Below are 18,829 nucleotides of genomic sequence, written 5' to 3'. Positions count from 1 at the left end.
GCTGAGCAGTGTTCTGTTAGTTTCTGCTGTACAGCAAAGTAAGTCAGTTACATGTGTACATAGATCCACTCTTTGATTTCCTTCCCATTTAGGTCATCACAGAGCACCGAGCAGAGTTCCCTGGCTACACAGTAGGTTCTCATTAGTTATCTGTTTTATACATTGTAATGCATATATTTCAATCCCAATCTCCCAATTCACCTATCCCTCCTCTTCACCCCTTTGTGTTCATATGTATGTTCTGTATATTTGTGTTTCTATTTCCTTCTTCACAAATAGGTGAAAGTGAAAGTCACTCAGTCGTGTCTGAATCTTTGTGACCCCATGACTATACAGTCCATGGAATTCCCCAGGCCAGAATACTTTAGTGGGTGACCGTTCCCTTTTCCAGGGGATCTTCCCAACCCAGGGATTGACCCCAGGTCTCTCGCATTGCAGGAGGATTCTTTGCCAGCTGAGCCACCAGAGAAGCCCTGGTGCAAATAGGTTAAGCTGTACCATTTTTTCTAGATTGCACATAGGTGTGTTAATATACAGTATTTGTTTTTCTGACTCACTTCACTTTATATGACAGTCTTTAGATTTATCCACATCTCTACAGATAACTCAATTTTGTTTCTTGTTGTGTTTGAGTAATATTCCATTGTCTATACACACACACATATATATATTACACATTATACAGTGGAAGTGACCAATAGATTTAAGAGATTAGATCTGTTAGAGTGCCTGAAGAACTATGGACAGAGGTTCATGACATTGTACAGGAGGCAAGGAACAAGAACATCCCCAAGGAAAAGAAATGCAAAAAGGCAAAATGGTTGTCTGAGGAGGCCTTACAAATATATGTGAATATAGAGGAGAAACGAAAGGCAAAGGAGAAAAGGATATATACTCATTTGAATACAGAGTTCCAAAGAATAGCAAGGAAAGATAAGAACACCTTCCTCAGTAATCAGTGCAGAGAAACAGAGGAAAACAAGAGAATGGGAAAGACTAGAGATCTCTTCAAGAAAATTAGAGTTACCAAGGGAAATTTTCATGCAAAGATGGGCTCAATAAAGAACAGAAATGGTATGGACCTAACAGAAGCAGAAGATATTAAGAAAAGGTGGCAAGAATACACAGAAGAACTATACTAAAAAGATCTTCATGATCCATATAATCCTGATAGTGTGATCACTCACCTAGAGCCAGACATCCTGGAATGCAAAGTCAAGTGGGCCTTAGGAAGCATCACTGCAGACAAAGCTAGTGGAGGAGATGGAATTCCAGTTGACCTATTTCAAATCCTGAAAGATGATGCTGTGAAAGTGCTGCACTCAATATGCCAGCAAGTTTGGAAAACTCAGCAGTGGCCACAGAACTGGGAAAGGTCAATTTTCATTCAAATCCCAAAGAAAGGCAATGCCAAAGAATGTTCACACTACCACAAAATTGCACTCATCTCACACACTAGCAAAGCAATGCTCAAAATTCTCCAAGCCAGACTTCAACAGTACATGAGCCATGAACTTCCAGATGTTCAAGCTGGATTTAGAAAAGGCAGAGGAACCAGAGATCTAATTGCCCACATCTGTTGGATCACCAAAATAGCAAGAGAGTTCCAGAAAAACATCTTCTTCTGATTTATTGACTATGCCAAAGCCTTTGACTGTGTGGACCACAACAAACTGTGGAAAATTCTGAAAGAGATGGGAATACCAGACCACCTGACTTGCCTCTTGAGAAATCTGTATGTAGGTCAGGAAGCAACAGTCAGAACTGGACATGGAACAACAAACTTGTTCCAAATTGGGAAAGAAGTACGTTAAGGCTGTATATTGTCACCCTGTTCATTTAACTTATATGCAGAGTATATCATGAGAAATGCCAGGCTAGATGAAGCACAAGCTGAAATCTAGATTGCTGGAGAAATATCAACAACCTCAGATACGCAGATGACACCATCCTTATGGCAGAAAGTGAAGAAGAACTAAAAAACCTCTTGATGAAAGGGAAAGAGTAGAGTGAAAAAGCTGGCTTAAAGCTCAGTACTCAGAAAGCTAAGATCATGGCATCTGGTCCCATCACTTCATGGCAAATAGATGGGGAAACAGTGGGAATAGTGACAGACTTTATTTTTTGGGCTCCAAAATCACTGCAGATGGTGACTGCAGCCATGAAATTAGAAGAACCTTGCTCCTTGAAATAAAAGTTATGACAGCGTGTTAAAAAGCAGAGACATTAGTTTGCCAACAGAGGTCTGTTTAGTCAAAGCTATGGTTTTTCCAGTAGTCATGTATGGATGTGAGAGTTGGACTATAAAGAGCTGAGTGCTGAAGAAGTGTTGCTTTTGAACTATGGTGTTGGATAAGACTCTTGAGAGTCCCTTGGACTGCAAGGAGATCCAGCGAATCAATCCTGAAGGAATTCAGTCCTGAATATTCTTTGGAAGGACTGATGTGGAATCTGAAATTCCAATACTCTGGCCACCTGATGCAAAGAACTGACTCACTTGAAAAGACCCTGATCCTGGGAAAGCCTGAAGGTGGGAGGAGAAGGGGACAACAGAGGATGAGATGGTTGGATGGCATCTCTGACTTGATGGACATGAGTTTGAGCAAGCTCTGGGAGTTGGTGATGAACCGGGAAGCCTGGTGTGCTTTAATCCATGGGGTCACAAAGAGTCGGACACAAGTAGCAACTCAACTGAACTGATACACACACATGCACACACACACACATTAGGTTTCCCAGGTGGCACTAGTGGTGAGGACCCTGCCTGCCAGGAGATGTTAGAAATGTGGGTTCAATCCCTGGATCTGGAAGAGCCACTGGAGGACGGCATGGCAGTCCCCTCCAGTATTCTTGCCTGGAGAATCCCATGGACAGAGGAGCCTGGTGGGATATAGTCCATAGGGTTGCAAAGAGTCAAAGACAACTAAAGGAACTTAACAGGCATGCATACATACATACATACATATATATCCATGCTTTATCCATTCCTCTGTTGATGTTTAGGTTGCTTCCATGTCCTGGCTATTGTAAATAGTGCTCCAATGAACATTGAGGGGTACATATCTTTTGGAATTATGGTTTTCTCCAGGTGTGTGCCCAGGAGTGGGATTTCTGGGTCATATGATAGCTCTATTTTTAATTTTTTAAGGAACCTCCACACTGTTCTCCATGGTGGCTGTGTCAGTTTACATTCCCACCAACAGTGCAAGAGGGTTCCCTTTTTTCCATACCCTCTCCAGCATTTATTGTTTATAAATTTTCTTGGGAATAATCCTCTTTGGCTCCATGCCCCACCTTGTGGACCCACTGGGGTGGCAGTCCTGTGGTTTTTCCAGGTGGAGGTCTCATCCCCAAGGCTTCAGTTGGAGGCCATATGGCCTGTTGAAACCAAGGTGATGGTCCATGCTTTGAAGCTTAAGAAGGAATCTGATGATCTCTAAATGGCCTTTGGAGTCTTTCTTTTCGTTTCTTAAAGGATAGTGTACATTTGCAGCCCAATAGCTCTTTGCTTCCCTCTTATAGAATCTAAGCATTTTAACAGCCTTCTTTCATTTCATCCTGTCTCAGTATCCCTAATTGTCTGTGATTCTGCCAACAAAATCCTCTAGTCCTGGTTTTTGCTTAGGTGGTAGATAATTTTGCGGAGAAGGCAATGGCAAGCCACTCCAGTACTCTTGCCTAGAAAATTGCATGGACAGAGGAGCCTGGTGGGCTGCAGTCCATGGGGTTGCTACTAGTCGGACACGACTGAGCGACTTCACTTTCACTTTTCACTTTCACACATTGGAGAAGGAAATGGCAACCCACTCCAGTGTTCTTGCCTGGAGAATCCCAGGGATGGGGGAGCCTGGTCGGCTGCCGTCTATGGGGTTGCACAGAGTTGGACACGACTGAAGTGACTTAGCAGCAGCAGCAGCAGCAGATAATTTTGTGATTCTAATCCCTACTAGTCTTATTTTCAAAGGTTGGATAGCCATACCCTCTGTTTTTTCTTTAGGAAAAGCTTACTCATTTTTTTTTTTTTTGGTAAAATGTATAAACATTTTCTAAGTATTCAAGTGGTGCTTCCTTTTTGCTCAACAATTCCTTCTTCAGTTCCGCTCCCTCTTCTTGCATTTTATTATAAGCAGTCAGGAGGAACCACACTGCTCCTTTAACACTTTGCTGAGCAACCTCTACAGCTAAAAACCCACGTTTTTTGATATTCCATTTTATTATAAAAAACCGATTTTAAAAGTATAGTTGCTATATGTTGTGTCTGATACAGTAATTCACAATTTTTAAAGGTTATATTCCATTCATAGTCATCATAAAATATTTGCTGCTATTTCCTTGTGCAGTATATCCTTGTAGCTGACTTTGTCCGTAATAGCCTGTGGCTCTTAGTTCCCGATTCTCTTCATGCCCTCCCTCTTCCCTCTGCCAGTCTGCACAGCCAGCCTGTTCTCTGTGAGTCTGCTTCTTTTTCTTTCGGTCACTAGATTCCACATATAGGTGACAGCATACAGTGCTCTTCTTTGTCTTGCTTACCTCTCGTAGCATAGTGCTCTGCCCCAGGTCCGTCCATATTGCTGGAAATGGCAAAAATTTATTCTTTTTAATGGCTGAATGGTATTCCATTGTATGTATGTGCATTTCATCCATCCGTCAGTGGACCCTTAGGTTGCTTCTATGTCTTGAAAGTTGAATAATACTGCTATGAACATTGGGGTGCATGTGTATTTTCGAGTAGAATTTTTGTATTTTCCAGATATATACCCAGGAGTGAGATTGCTGGATATGGTATTTCTGTTTTTAGTTTTTTTTTAGAAACCTCCATAGTGTTTTCCACAATATGAATGGAGGCACTAAGTGAGAAGTTAAAAGTTTTTAACAAAGAGCCAAACAACCAAATAGAGGTGAAGAGCAAATAACTGAAATAAAAATACACTCAAAGGAATCAACAGTAGATTGAATGATACAGGGCAGCAGATCAGTGAGCAAGAAGACAAAGAGTAGTGCAGATCACTGCCACTGAACTAAATACTCATTTTTATTGCTTGCAAGTTCTCTTTTTCACAGAACTAGAACACCAGTTCAACCAAGTTCTTTGCCCTTTATCACATGGTTATCTTTTCTTAGTTTCCAGTAACATGTTCTTCATTTCCATCTGAGGCTTCACCAGAATGACCTTGAATGTCCATATTTCTACTAACATAACGGTTCATAATTATTTGTTTATTCTCTAATAAGATAGACTGCCTCTCAAGCTCTCCTCTTTTTTTTTGAATCCTTACTAGAATCACCTCTAACATCTGTAGTTCTACCAATATTGTCCTCACAGTAACTCAGGCTTTTATTAGCATGTATCTCAAAAACTCCTCCAAGCCTCTGCTCACTACCCAGTTTGCAAAGCCCCTTCCATATTTTTAGCAATTGTTACAGCAGCAGCCTACTTCTTGGTACCAGAATCAGAAAGGAAAAGGAATGATCTCTATTTAAAAAAATATGTATATAATCATATGGATAGGAAAAAGATCCAGTTGGTAACCCTAGAAAATATATTAGCATTTGAAAACTCATAAAATTTAAAACATAAACTCTGAAATGGGACAAAGTTAAAGACCTAACAAACTGGAAGAGAGAACTAAGAATTGTACCCAAGATGCAGCATAAAGAAAAAAATTGAAAAAATTTTGAGATATGATGTTCAAAAATCCTTAATAGAATTTTAATGGGATGCTAGCAAAAGATAATAGAGGAATGTTACAGCAGCATATTCAGAGAGATAATGTCTGAGAAGTTTTAATATGTGTAAATAAAACTCAATAAGAAAAACACTCATCTACAGTGTACTAATCCAAGAAAAGTTAGAAGGAGGAGGACAGATGAAGCCATTAGAAACTGCTGATGAAACTAAACTATGGAATAAAATGATGTAACTCAAAATACATTGTAGTGACAACAAATGTAAATGGATTACATGAATCTGGTTAAATTAAAAATTACTAGCTTAGATATTAAAAAAATCAGTTATATGGTGTTTATAGGAGACACTGACACAGAAACACGCACACCGCCAAATCCAGGCACACCCACCCTAAAACAGAAAAGTTAAAATGAGGAAAAGCAAAGGAGACATTCCAGGCATATACGGACCTAAGGAATATAAGTCAGATGCATTAGCATTAATAAAGAATATTTATAAAAAGAGTATAAAAATTAAAACTGTGTATGTTTAATATAGATGTAGACTGTAACCCCCCTTCCAAAAAAAAAGCTATAAAAGCTCAGAATTACAAAATAAAATTGACAAACTTATTATCATAATGGGAGAATTTAACACCTCTCTTAGAAACTACTAATTTGGAGAATATACAGAGAGGATTTGAGTAACACATATGCTGCTGCTCAGTCGCTTCAGTTGTGTCCAACTCTGTGCGACCACCCTATAGACGGCAGCCCACCAGGCTCCTCTGTCCCTGGGATTCTCTAGGCAAGAACACGGGAGAGGGTTACCATTTCCTGCTCCAATGCATGAAAGTGAAAAGTGAAAGTGAAGTTGCTCAGTCATGTCTGACTCTTCACGATCCCATGGAGTGTAGCCTACCAGGCAAGAGTACAGGAGTGGGTTGCCATGTCCTTCTCCAGAGTAACACATATAGCATGATTTTAAATTTATATATATCTTTGTACCCCAAAGAGAACCCAACAGAGAATACACACAGTTCTAAAGCATGCATGCAACATTTAAAAGTTTAAAATTTACTATATACTTGCAGTCACAAAGAATCACAACCATTCACATATTATCTAGTCACTAGTCTATTAAAATTAGAAATTAACTATTACAAATAGTAATGAAAATCCTTAGGTGGGGAACCTGAAAAAATGAAAAGCCTAAACAATGTATGGATTAAAAAATAATTCACAAAGAAAATTATAAAATATATTAACTGAATGATTAAAAAACTAAAATACTAAAAAATAAAAATAATTATTTATGAGATATAGCTAATGCAGTGGAATAAAAATTGAATGTATATATATTACATTCATATTCTAGTCAATATATTGTAATTATTAATCACCATAAAGAGAATGTTTCCTCTTTTTTTTTAACTTTTATTTAATAAATGGTACAAAGCACAATGCCAAAAACATTAACAGGTAAAATTTCACCAAATGAAAAAAATACTATAGAATACACAGTTGAAAAAAGCTACATTAAGTTATTTTAAAACTGCCTCAGGCTGCAAAAAGAAAAAAAAAACCCAATGCCATACTTAAGTTATCCCTCTCTCAAAATAATGCCATTCATGTTATAAACCATGAGCATCCCATCAAAAGACGGGGACTGCTTTTGTTAATTCATGTATATATATGACTGTATCACATTGCTATACACCTGAAACAAACACAACACTGTGAATGAAATATAGTACAATATAAAATAAAAATAAGTAACAGACCCTTGGGGCTTTACACAGAGTTAGAGTTCCTATCAGAGGGATAACAGCACCACAGCTATACTGAATCCTCATGAAGGAGGCACACGAATGACTGAATTACAAGAGTTACAGGAATTAGAGCTGCCTTCCTCAGCAATCAGTGCAAAGAAATAGAGGAAAACAACAGAATAGGAAAAACAAGAGATCTCTTCAAGAAAATTAGAGATTGCAAGGGAACATTTCATGCAAAGATGGGCTCAATAAAGGACAGAAATGGTATGGACCTAACAGAAGCAGAAGATATTAAGAAGAGGTGGCAAGAATACACAGAAGAACTGTACAAAAAGAACTTCATGACCAAGATAATCACGGTAACGTGATCACTGACCTAGAACCAGACATCTTGGAATGTGAAGTCAAGTGGGCCTTAGAAAGCATCACTATGAACAAAGCTAGTGGAGGTGATGGAATTCCAGTTGAGCTATTTCAAATCTTGAAAGATGATGCTGTGAAAGTGCTGCACTCAATATGCCAGCAAATTTGGAAAACTCAGCAGTGGCCACAGGACTGGAAAAGGTCAGTCTTCATTCCAATCCCAAAGAAAGGGAATGCCAAAGAATGCTCCAACTACCACACAATTGCACTCATCTCACACGCTAGTAGTCATGCTCAAAATTCTCCAAGCCAGGCTTCAGCAGTATGTAAACCGTGAACTCTCAACTGTTCAAGCAGGTTTTAGAAAAGGCAGAGGCACCAGAGATCAAATTGCCAACATCCGCTGGATCATGGAGAAAGCGAGAGAGTTCCAGAAAAACATCTATTTCTGCTTCATTGACTATGCCAAAGCCTTTGACTGTGTGGATCACAATAAACTGTGGAAAATTCTGAAAGAGATGCGAATACCAGACCACCTGACCTGCCTCTTGAGAAACCTGTGTGCAGGTCAGGAAGCAATAGTCAGAACTGTACATGGAACAACAGACTGGTTCCAAATAGGAAAAGGAGTACGTCAAGGTTGTATATTGTCACCTTGCTTACTTAACTTATATGCAGAGTACATCATGAGGAACGCTGGGCTGGAAGAAGCACAAGCTGGAATCAAGATTGCTGGGAGAAATATCAATAACCTCAGATACAAAGATGACACCACCCTTATGGCAGAAAGTGAAGAGGAACTCAAAAGCCTCTTGATGAAAGTGAAAGAGGAGAGTGAAAAGGTTGGCTTGAAGCTCAACATTCAGAAAACAAAGATCATGGCATCTGGTCCCATCACTTCATGGGAAATAGATGGGGAAACAGTGGAAACAGTGTCAGACTTTATTTTTGGGGGCTTCAAAATCACCTCGGATGCTGATTGCAGTCATGAAATTAAAAGACACTTGCTCCTTGGAAGGAAAGTTTTGACCAACCTAACCTGAGACATTACTTTGCCAACCAAGGTCCATCTAGTCAAGGCTATGGTTTTTCCCGTGGTCATGTATGGATGTGAGAGTTGGACTGTGAAGAAACCTGATCGCTGAAGAATTGATACTTTTGAACTGTGGTGCTGGAGAAGACTCTTGAGAGTCCCTTGGACTGCAAGGAGATCCAAGCAGTCCATTCTAAAGGAGATCACTCCTGGGTGTTCATTGGAAGGACTGATGCTAAAGCTGAAACTCCAATACTTTGGCCACCTCATGCGACAAGTTGATTCACTGGAAAAGACTCTGATGCTGGGAAGGATTGGGGGCGGGAGGAGAAGGGGACGACGGAGAATGAGATGGCTGGATGGCATCACTGACTCGATGGACATGAGTTTGAGTGAACTCCGGGATTTGGTGATGGACAGGGAGGCCTGTCATGCTGTGATTCATGGGGTCGCAAAGAGTTGGACACGACTGAGCGACTGAACTGAACTGATGAAGACCTACAAGACCTTTTAGAACTAACACCCCAAAAAGATGTCCTTCTATTTTAGGAGACAGGAATGCAAAAGTAGGCAGTCAAGAAACACCTGGAGTAACAGGCAAATTTGGCCTTGAAGCACAGAATGAAGCAGGGCAAAGGCTAATAGAGTTTTGCCGAGAGAACGCACTGGTCATAGCAAACACCCTGTTTCAACAACACAAGAGAAGACTCTACACATGGACATCACCAGATGGTCAACACTGAAATCAGATTGATTATATTCTTTGCAGCCAAAGATGGAGAAGCTGTATACAGTTAGCAAAAACAAGATCAGGAGCTGACTGTGGCTCAGATCAGAACTCCTTATTGCCAAATTCAGACTTGAAGAAAGTACGTAAAACCACTAGACCATTCACGTATGACCTAAATCAAAGACTGTAAAGTCATGTCTAAAATTTGTCTTACTGCTACTCACTGAGTTCCATTTGTGCTGTTTGCTACCTCTTCAGTTTTAAAATTTGCAGTCGTTACCAGTCAATGTAAAATTTCTGTACTCTTAGAAAAGTTCACAAATTCATTTATACCTTTTTTAGTAGACATTTACCCAGGCATTAAAAGTAATATAAAATTAACACAAGGAATAATCATTTACCACAGTAGTTTGGATTGTTGAGCTATGTATAAAAATACCAGTGTAATTCCTGATTGTGCATAGCAGCATATGAGCCAATTTCTAATGGGGTGAAATATTTATGCATTATAAAAGAGCAATTAGTTTGAGCTGGAATGGTCACAGATGTCTTTTGTTAAATTTCTGAATGAGTAGAACCCAAGTAGCTATCTAGTTTGTGTATATTTAGAGACAAAGAGGAGTTGATGATTACACTTAGAGATGTGCGTGTATCTTGTTTAGGAAACAGTGAAGTGTCTGACCTAGCTAAAGAAAAGGATCTACACTGAGAAATAGTGAAGAAAACATGGATTACTGGAGCAGGTTGCATTGTAGAGGGTCTTCTGTGACCTAAGAAGATAAATTAAGAGCAGTCTTTATTTATGTATGTTCCTAGGATCATTAATAGAGTTCCTCCAAAACGACCTCTCAGGTCAGATGTGGAAAATACTGAGTTTCTTTACTGTGAGTCTTCTCTAAGACATTAATATGTTAATGGGCATTTTGATTTCCAGTAGGAAAATACAGCATTTCCCAAACCTATTTGACCATGGAACCCTTGCTAGGGAAACAATGCATGGATCAAGTATTCTATATATATTGGTATCAATCTCAGTCTACAAACTGTAATATATTAAGATATGTACTGTTCTATAGTTTAAAATAGTACATTTTATGTCTAGTGTAATCCTTTTTCCCAGATTGGCAGAAATTCAAGGTCTTTCCATTTTCTCCATGAATGTATCCATGTTCTGGAGTCTTCTAATGCTAAGGAGTTAGGTGATTGTGGAATGAGGTATGACATTTATCCACTGTGTCATCTGTGTATGCTGGACATCTACTGAAATGTCCTGCTTGCTGTCTTGTCCCAGGTGATTGGCCTGTACCACTATTACTGAGACATGTGTTACTCAGATCCAGTGGTTCTCTTTGTTCCTTCCATATCGTAATTCTCATGTTGATGGGAATAACTTCACTAATCTGTTCCATGTTGAGGTACAAGAAATTCTGTATGAATGTACAATGCCCCATCTTTCTTAGACATGTTATTTAATTGTTCTCTGGGGGCTTCCTAATTCCTCTTGGTTTCTGTTTATGAAATGCGGCATGTATTCCATACACCTAATGATTTGAGGCTTTTCCCATGAGGTTTCTGCCTAGATCTTTACCCTCTGCCAGACCACCTGACCTGCCTCTTGAGAAACCTGTATGCAGGTCAGGAAGCAACATTCAGAACTGTACATGGAACAACAGACTGGTTCCAAATAGGAAAAGGAGTACATCAAGGTTGTATATTGTCACCCTGCTTATTTATATGCAGAGTACATCATGAGGAACACTGGGCTGGAAGAAACACGAGCTGGAATCAAGATTGCTGGGAGAAATATCAATAACCTCAGATACAAAGATGACACCACCCTTATGGCAGAAAGTGAAGAGGAACTAAAAAGCCTCTTGAAGAAAGTGAAAGAGGAGAGTGAAAAGGTTGGCTTGAAGCTCAACATTCAGAAAACAAAGATCATGGCATCTGGTCCCATCACTTCATGGGAAATAGATGGGGTAACAGTGGAAACAGTGTCAGACTTTATTTTTTTGGGCTCCAAAATCACTGCGGATGCTGATTGCAGCCATGAAATTAAAAGACGCTTACTCCTTGGAAGGAAAGTTATGACCAACCTAGATAATATATTAAAAAGCAGAGCCATTACTTTGCCAGCAAAGGTCTGTCTAGTCAAGGCTATGGTTTTTCCAGTGGTTATGTATGGATGTGAGAGTTGGACTGTGAAGAAAGCTGATTGCCAAAGAATTGATGCTTTTGAACTGTGGTGCTGGAGAAGACTCTTGAGAGTCCCTTGGACTGCAAGGAGATCCAACCAGTCCATTCTAAAGGAGATCAGTCCTGGGTGTTCATTGGAAGGACTGATGCTAAAGCTGAAACTGCAATACTTTGGCCACCTCATGTGATGAGTTGACTCACTGGAAAAGAGTCTGATGCTGGGAAGGATTGGGGGCGGGAGGAGAAGGGGACGACAGAGAATGAGATGGCTGGATGGCATCACTGACTTGATGGACATGAGTTTGAGTGAACTCCGGGATTTGGTGATGGACAGGGAGGCCTGTCATGCTGTGATTCATGGGGTCGCAAAGAGTCGGACACGACTGAGTGACTGAACTGAACTGATGCATTGTTTTTGTTTCCTGGGAAACTAAGTTTTCAAAACTCATAAGCAGCAAAATACTCTTTCTCTTATACTTCTGTAATTTCTTCTCCTCTGGGGAAATGATCTAGCTGTCCCTTAGTTTTTCTAATGGTTAGTTTCAAACCAGCTTTTTCACTCTCTTCTTTCACCCTTTTCAGGAGACTCTTTAGTTCGTCTTCACTTTCTGCCATTAGAGTAATATCATCCTTATATCTGAGCCTGTTGACAATTCTCCCAGAAATCTTGAGTCCAACTTGTGATTCATCCAGCACAGCACTTCGCATGATATACTCTGCATATCAATTAAATAAGCAGAGTAATGATATATAGCCTTTCTAAACTATGAACCAGTCCTTTGTTCCATGTTCATTTCTAACTATTGCTTCTTGACTGGCACACAGGTTTCTCAGGAGGCAAGTAAGGTGGTTTGGTACTCATCTCTTTAATCATTTTTCACAGTTTGTTGTGATCCACATGGTCAAAGGGCTTCCCTGATAGCTCAGCAGGTAAAGATACCACCTCCAACACAGGAGTCTCAAGAAACATGGATTTGATCCCTGGATCACGAAAATTCCCCTGGAGGAGGAAATGGCAACCCACTCTAGTATTCTTGCCTGGAAAACCCCATGAAGAGAGGATCTGGTGGGCTATATAGTCCATAGGGTTGCAAAGATTTGGACACGACTGAAACAACTGACCACCATGCATACATACAGTCAAAGGCTTTAGCATAGTCATTGAAGCAGACATAGATGTTTTTCTGGAACCCCCTTACTTTCCTCAGTAAATAATGAATAATTCATTGTCTTTGTAGTCTTCTGTGGAGCCCTTTTCTACATTGACTCTTGAAAAGCCTCTCTTGCTGTTGCGAACTCTTCTTCCACCATATGAAGTAGGCCGGTTTTCTTGTTGAAGACATGGGGATCAACCCAGAGCCAACTTCAAACAGCAGACATGTAGCTTACTCCAGTTGAGCTGCCAACTGATTAAAGGTTCATAAGTGATCTTAGCTGAGACCCAAACTGCCAGTTGAGCCTCTACCAAAGTGTTAAAATGAATCATAAGCAAATGAAATGGTTGTCTAACCTATTTTATTGCACCAGTATAAAAATGTACAGTACAGTACAAAAAATAATATAATATGGTAGGAACGAAAGAAGAGATGCTTTGGGGAAAATATTCTCTCAAACATGGACATATGGGATCAAGACAAACTGAAATGGCGTAAGCTGGGGCCTTGACAGGCCTTATTTTCACGGAATGATCCAAGTGGTTTTCTCGGTTTAGGTGCCTCATGTTCATGCTTGTGCCAGGAAATTCATTTATTTCTGGACTAGATCTGAGCATTTAATTCAAACTCAACAAAATCATGCAAATGTTTTATTAAACAGTGTTCTCAAATGAGATATTGCATGAAAAAGAAAAAGGAAGGGTAAAGTGTGATCATGGGGACTGTAATCTTCAGGAACTCAGAAAACTGTAGACAGGTTAGTGGATGGACCCGTCTTTGATGAGGTCATGGCATCATACTGCAGTTGTACCTTTGTGTAATTCACTGTCACTCTCACTGACTTGGATTCAAGAGGTTGTTCTGTTGTCACTGATAAAATGAAAGCAAACAGTTGTCTTAGTTTGAACATATTCTCAGATATTCAGTTCAGTTCAATTCAGTTCGGTTGCTCAGTTGTGTCCGACTCTTTGCAACCCCATGAATCACAGCATGCCAGGCCTCCCTGTCCATCACCAACTCCCGGAGTTCACTCAAACTCATGTCCATAGAGTTGGCAATGCCATCCAGCCATCTCATTCTCTGTTGTCCCCTTCTCCTCCTGCCCCCAACCTTTCCCAGCATCAGAGTCTTTTCCAGTGAGTCAACTCGTCGCATGAAGTGGCCAAAGTATTAGACTCATCTAAATGCCTAATTAAATGGATTGACCTAAAGATTTCCTCAAAGCAATGAGATAAGTGTCATAAAACCAAGAGATATTAAAAATATGAAGGGACTCATGATTCATGTCTGAATCTAAATGCTGCCTTGTAAAAATTGACTGCTACCAGTAAGCTGTGATTAGCTAGGCTCAAGTAGTTCCGTTGCTCATTCGTGTCCCACTCTTTGCGACCCTGTGGACTGTAGCCTACCAGGCTTCTCCGTCTATGGGATTCTCCAGGCAAGAATACTGGAGTGGGTTACTGTTTCCTTCTCCAAGGCATCGTCCCGACCCAGGGATCAAACCGGGGTCTCCCGCATTGGAGGCAGACGCTTTAACCTCTGAACCACCAGGGAAGCCCCACACAAGTAGTACTAACTCTAATCTCATGAGACCTACTACTAGCCCTATTAATTGCTTCATTACAGGTTTATTTTACATCAATTATCTTATTTAATCTTTACAGCAATCCTAAGATTTAGATATTTTTTTATTCACATCTTCGAGATGAAGAAACTGAAACTGAGCTAGAATAATGGGCCAAAGTTAACACAACTGGCAAATAGTGGTACAAGAGTTTATAGTCTGGAAAGTTTTTTTTGGCATTAGTCCTTTTTTTCTCAATGATGCTGGTTTTTTTCAACCTATTGCAAAGGCACTAGAAACCATCAGTGCCTCAGGGACCATTGACCAAAAAAAGGAAGGAGAGGGGAATAAACCAGGCAGTTCTCTGGGCCCCTCATCCTAGGTTCAGCCAGAGCACATCTTTTATATATGAGTTGCATTTAAAGTTTTATTTTAAAAATTTCCAAATGTGATGGTATAACGGGATGCCCATTTTGAACCATGGTGTTGGAGAAGAATCGTGAGAGTCCCTTGGACAGCAAGGAGATCCAACCAGTCCATCCTAAAGGAAATCAGTCATGAATGCTCATTGGAAGGACTGATGCTAAAGCTGAAACTCCAATGCTTAGGCCACCTAATGTGAGGAACTGACTCATTTGAAAAGACCTTATCAATGTATGGCAAAGGCAACCAATATAATATTGTAAAATAAAAAAAAATAAATTAAAAAATAAAAAAAAAAAGAAAAGACCTTATGCTGGGAAAGATTGAAGGCAGGAGAAGGGGACGAGAGAGGATGAGGTGGTTGGATGGCATCACTGATTCGATGGATGTGAGTTTGAGTAAGCTATGGGAGTTGCTGATGGACAGGGAAGCCTGGCATACTTCAGTTCTTGACCCCAAGGATTTGGGGTCACTGTAGTACTTGGGATCACAAAGAGTCGGACACGACTGAGCAACTGAACCGAACTGAACCGTGGTGTCTCCTAAAGCTATACTAGTAGTTTCTTGAAATCAGAACAGTCTTATCCTTTCTTTGATCTCACAAGTGGGAAAATTCCCATGTCTTGGAGCGGATGGAAGTTACTGCCTTTAGAATGTGCTTTGGGCTCTAGGATCCCCCATTGACCCTGGCAGCCTTGCTGTCTTTTGCATCAAAGCCCGTTACATTATTCACGTACCTGCAACCTTCTCATTCTTATCAGTGATATCACTGTTACCACAACTCACTGAGTTCTCTCCAAAGAGAGAAGTGATATCTTCTCCAAATATCTTGAGACAGTTTTCAATGAGAAACTGTATGAAAGAAATCTGTAATACAAAGGGGCAAAAAATCAGGTATTACTGTACATATGACATAATTAAATCACATTTTGTACATGGATCTTGGCTCTAACAAAAAACTACAAAAGAAGTCTGAGAAAAATTCAGACTTGATTAAAAATATATGTATATATATATATTATATATACATCAGCATTTTCTAACAAATAACTGATACTTTCAAGAGGACTTTGGGCACAAATTTTAAAATTCTTTTAGTCGGTGGACTAAAGTTATGTGACCTAGTTTAATAGCTAAAATTTTGTAATGATGGTTACATGCTTAAAACTAGGATGATTTTTAAGTAGCCCACATAGGATGTTTGGGACAAAAATGTATCTTCTCTTATTCAGGTCAGTTCAGTCACTCAGTCGTGTCCGACTCTTTGTGAACCCATGAATCACAGCACCCCAGACCTCCCTGTCTATCACCAACTCCTGGAGTTCACTCAAACTCATGTCCATCGAGTCGGTGATGCTATCCAGCCATCTCATCCTCTGTCGTCCCCTTCTCCTCCAGCCCCCAATCGCTCCAAGCATCAGAGTCTTTTCCAGTGAGTCAACTCTTCGCATGAGGAGGCCAAAGTATTGGAGCTTCAGCTTTAGCATCAGTCCTTCCAATGAACACCTAGGACTGATCTCCTTTAGAATGGACTGGTTGGATCTCCTTGCAGTTCAAGGGACTCTCAAGAGTCTTCTCCAGCACCACAGTTCAAAAGCATCAATTCTTTGGCAATCAGCTTTCTTCACAGTCCAACTCTCAAATCCATACATGACCACGGGAAAAACGATAGCCTTGACTAGACAGACCTTTGTTGGCAAAGTAATGTCTCTGCTTTTTAATATGCTATATATTTTTATTAAAATTTTTCTGGGTTAATTGAGATGGAATTTATATAGAGCATCTCATTAAAATTTATAAAGTATCGAATACAACACAAATTGTGAAATTCACTTCAGTGAAGAAATATCTGAAACTTGGGTGGCAGAGGTTTCAGTGTGGGGCGGGGCGGTTTCTGAAGGAAGAAAGCACCTGGAGAGAAAACATGTCTGTCTGTCTGACTTCATCGCCTTGCCTCACACTTGCTGTCCGGGGGAGCTTGGAGAAGAGCTCTGATCTTAGCATGTTGTGGCTCTGTGAGGATGTTCTGAAATATTTTACTAGCCTCCTCATCCTCTAGCGGAGACACAGTAGAAGCCAAGTACTTTCCTGAGAGCCACAACTGGCAGAGTGTGGCCAGTATGTGTGGAGCCTTGGGTGCTCGTATTGCCCAGGCCGCCTAAGATGTGCTGACAGTGACCAGATGTCCTGGGTGTTGTCATCATTGTGTAATGATGACATCACAGATTGGAGGCTTGTACACCCCTCAGTGATTCGGCTGGGAGTTGAACCTTGGGTCTCAGATTCCAAAGCCAGGTTCTTTTCTATCATATCCTCCTGCTCTTACCTCTCTATTGTTTAATCTCTTGGATGGCAAAGGAGAAGTGACTCAACTGTTCTCAGTTATAATACACCTTCCCATGCCCAACCAGAGTAGGACCCTGCCACTCCAAGGCAGTGTAATTAAAATGTGCATTTTTAAAAACTGGTTCATTGGAATTAATACCACGGACTTCAGGTTCAAAATGGGGACTCTGCCCCGCAAGGCATAAAAATGAGAGATCTCATTACCTTTTTGGTGAGGTTTTCTAATTCTGAGCTGCCGGAATTAAGCAGGCAAAGAATGCTTGGGGCTATACACACTGACAAATTATAAGCTGTCATCTGATTGGTTGAGGAATGTTGCTCAATGTTGTGTAACATTCCAAAAAGGTATCGCAGAAAAACTACATTGGCTCTTGGCAGCTGGTCTAGAAGCCTAATGACAGAAAAAGCAATTGTAAATAAAGTGAGTCATTTTGCTTAGTAAGTGGAAATACAGAGAACAAAGTACTTCTTTTTATACCATGTACACAGTCCATTCTCACAGTTCTAGGCATGAATGCATACAAAAATGTTTCACCGAATTTAATTCCTGAACCAGATAAGAACTACCCTGGTTAGTTATGTGTTTGTATTTAAGATCATACCACTGGCAGATTGGCTCTTTATCATCTCTTTTTGGACAGGTGGATTTCATCTCCAACAGTTTCATGTATTCAGAATGTGTAAAAAGGTCAAGCATTCCGTATTAATAAGATTAGCAGAAAAATACCAATTGCAATGTCACCAATACGGCATGCATCTCTTTTCAAGCTGGCTTCCAAGGGTATGATCAAGTGAAACCCCTTGATACTGGTCATTGTTTTAGAGGACAAAGTTGTAAACTACAAGCTAATATTTTCCTAACAGTATGTTGGTTGTATTTTCTCCGAGTTGAGTAATTATTGCATCATTACCTCTGGGTCGCAGTCATTTTCTCCTCCTCATTCTCTTGATCAATAACATCAAGCCATTTATCATAGAGACTGGTGGAAAATATGCTTCCTTGGATATTTCGAAGAAAATCCTTATATAGATCAAAAAACAGGTATTATTCTTATGATAAATTCGGTGGAGAAATTGCAGAGAAAATATTTCGCTGAAAAATTCAATTCAGTCCACAATTCCTTCACAACTATGCCGACTGCTTCACACAGAGCTTGGCTGTGATTCTCCACAGCCTTGCACATCCAGAAGTACTGGTTGGATTTTCCCCAACTAAAATTAGAAGCATAAAAGTAGAGTCTGGGCTGTATTGAGAATGAAGCTGAAGCTCCTTCTATCACCTGGAACTCACTGTTTGTGTACATGTTAGCACATTAGTACAAACTGGAAAGGTCTGGTGATAACTCATCCTAAATCCTATTAGTTTCTTGAAAAGAAGTGCACATTCCATCGTGTTCGTTTGCTTCAGACACAGTGCTTGCTCTTAATTCAAGAAAGAGAAGTTCTGAAATAAAATTACACCCCTACATGCTCTTATACACATATTAAGAGAAAAGCTGACGTATGTGTGTTCTTTGGGAAAAACCTAGTATCGTAATAGCTTCAGTCTTTTTCTTTTTTAAAAAAAAAACCATATAA

The 18,829-nt window shown here is 40.0% G+C and overlaps 1 protein-coding gene across 1 annotated transcript in view; it reads right to left on the bottom strand.

The window, feature by feature from the left end:
- Positions 1 to 13,657: 13,657 nt before the first annotated feature.
- LOC129562108 (uncharacterized) overlaps positions 13,658 to 18,829 on the bottom strand; it is a 52,057-nt gene continuing 46,885 nt past the window's right edge. Inside the window, exons 17-20 of the mRNA XM_088836657.1 lie at positions 18,163 to 18,272; positions 17,456 to 17,642; positions 15,643 to 15,772; positions 13,658 to 13,788 (exon numbers count right to left, since the gene is read on the bottom strand). Of these exons, the coding sequence (XP_088692783.1) occupies positions 13,658 to 13,788; positions 15,643 to 15,772; positions 17,456 to 17,642; positions 18,163 to 18,272 (558 nt within the window). The remainder of the gene's footprint in view (positions 13,789 to 15,642; positions 15,773 to 17,455; positions 17,643 to 18,162; positions 18,273 to 18,829) is intronic.

Source organism: Moschus berezovskii, chromosome 5 (genome assembly GCF_049115385.1).
Source record: "Moschus berezovskii isolate FMDL1 chromosome 5, NW_MosBer_1.0, whole genome shotgun sequence".
Classification (NCBI taxonomy): domain Eukaryota; kingdom Metazoa; phylum Chordata; class Mammalia; order Artiodactyla; family Moschidae; genus Moschus; species Moschus berezovskii.
This window is presented reverse-complemented; position numbering and strand designations above follow the sequence as displayed.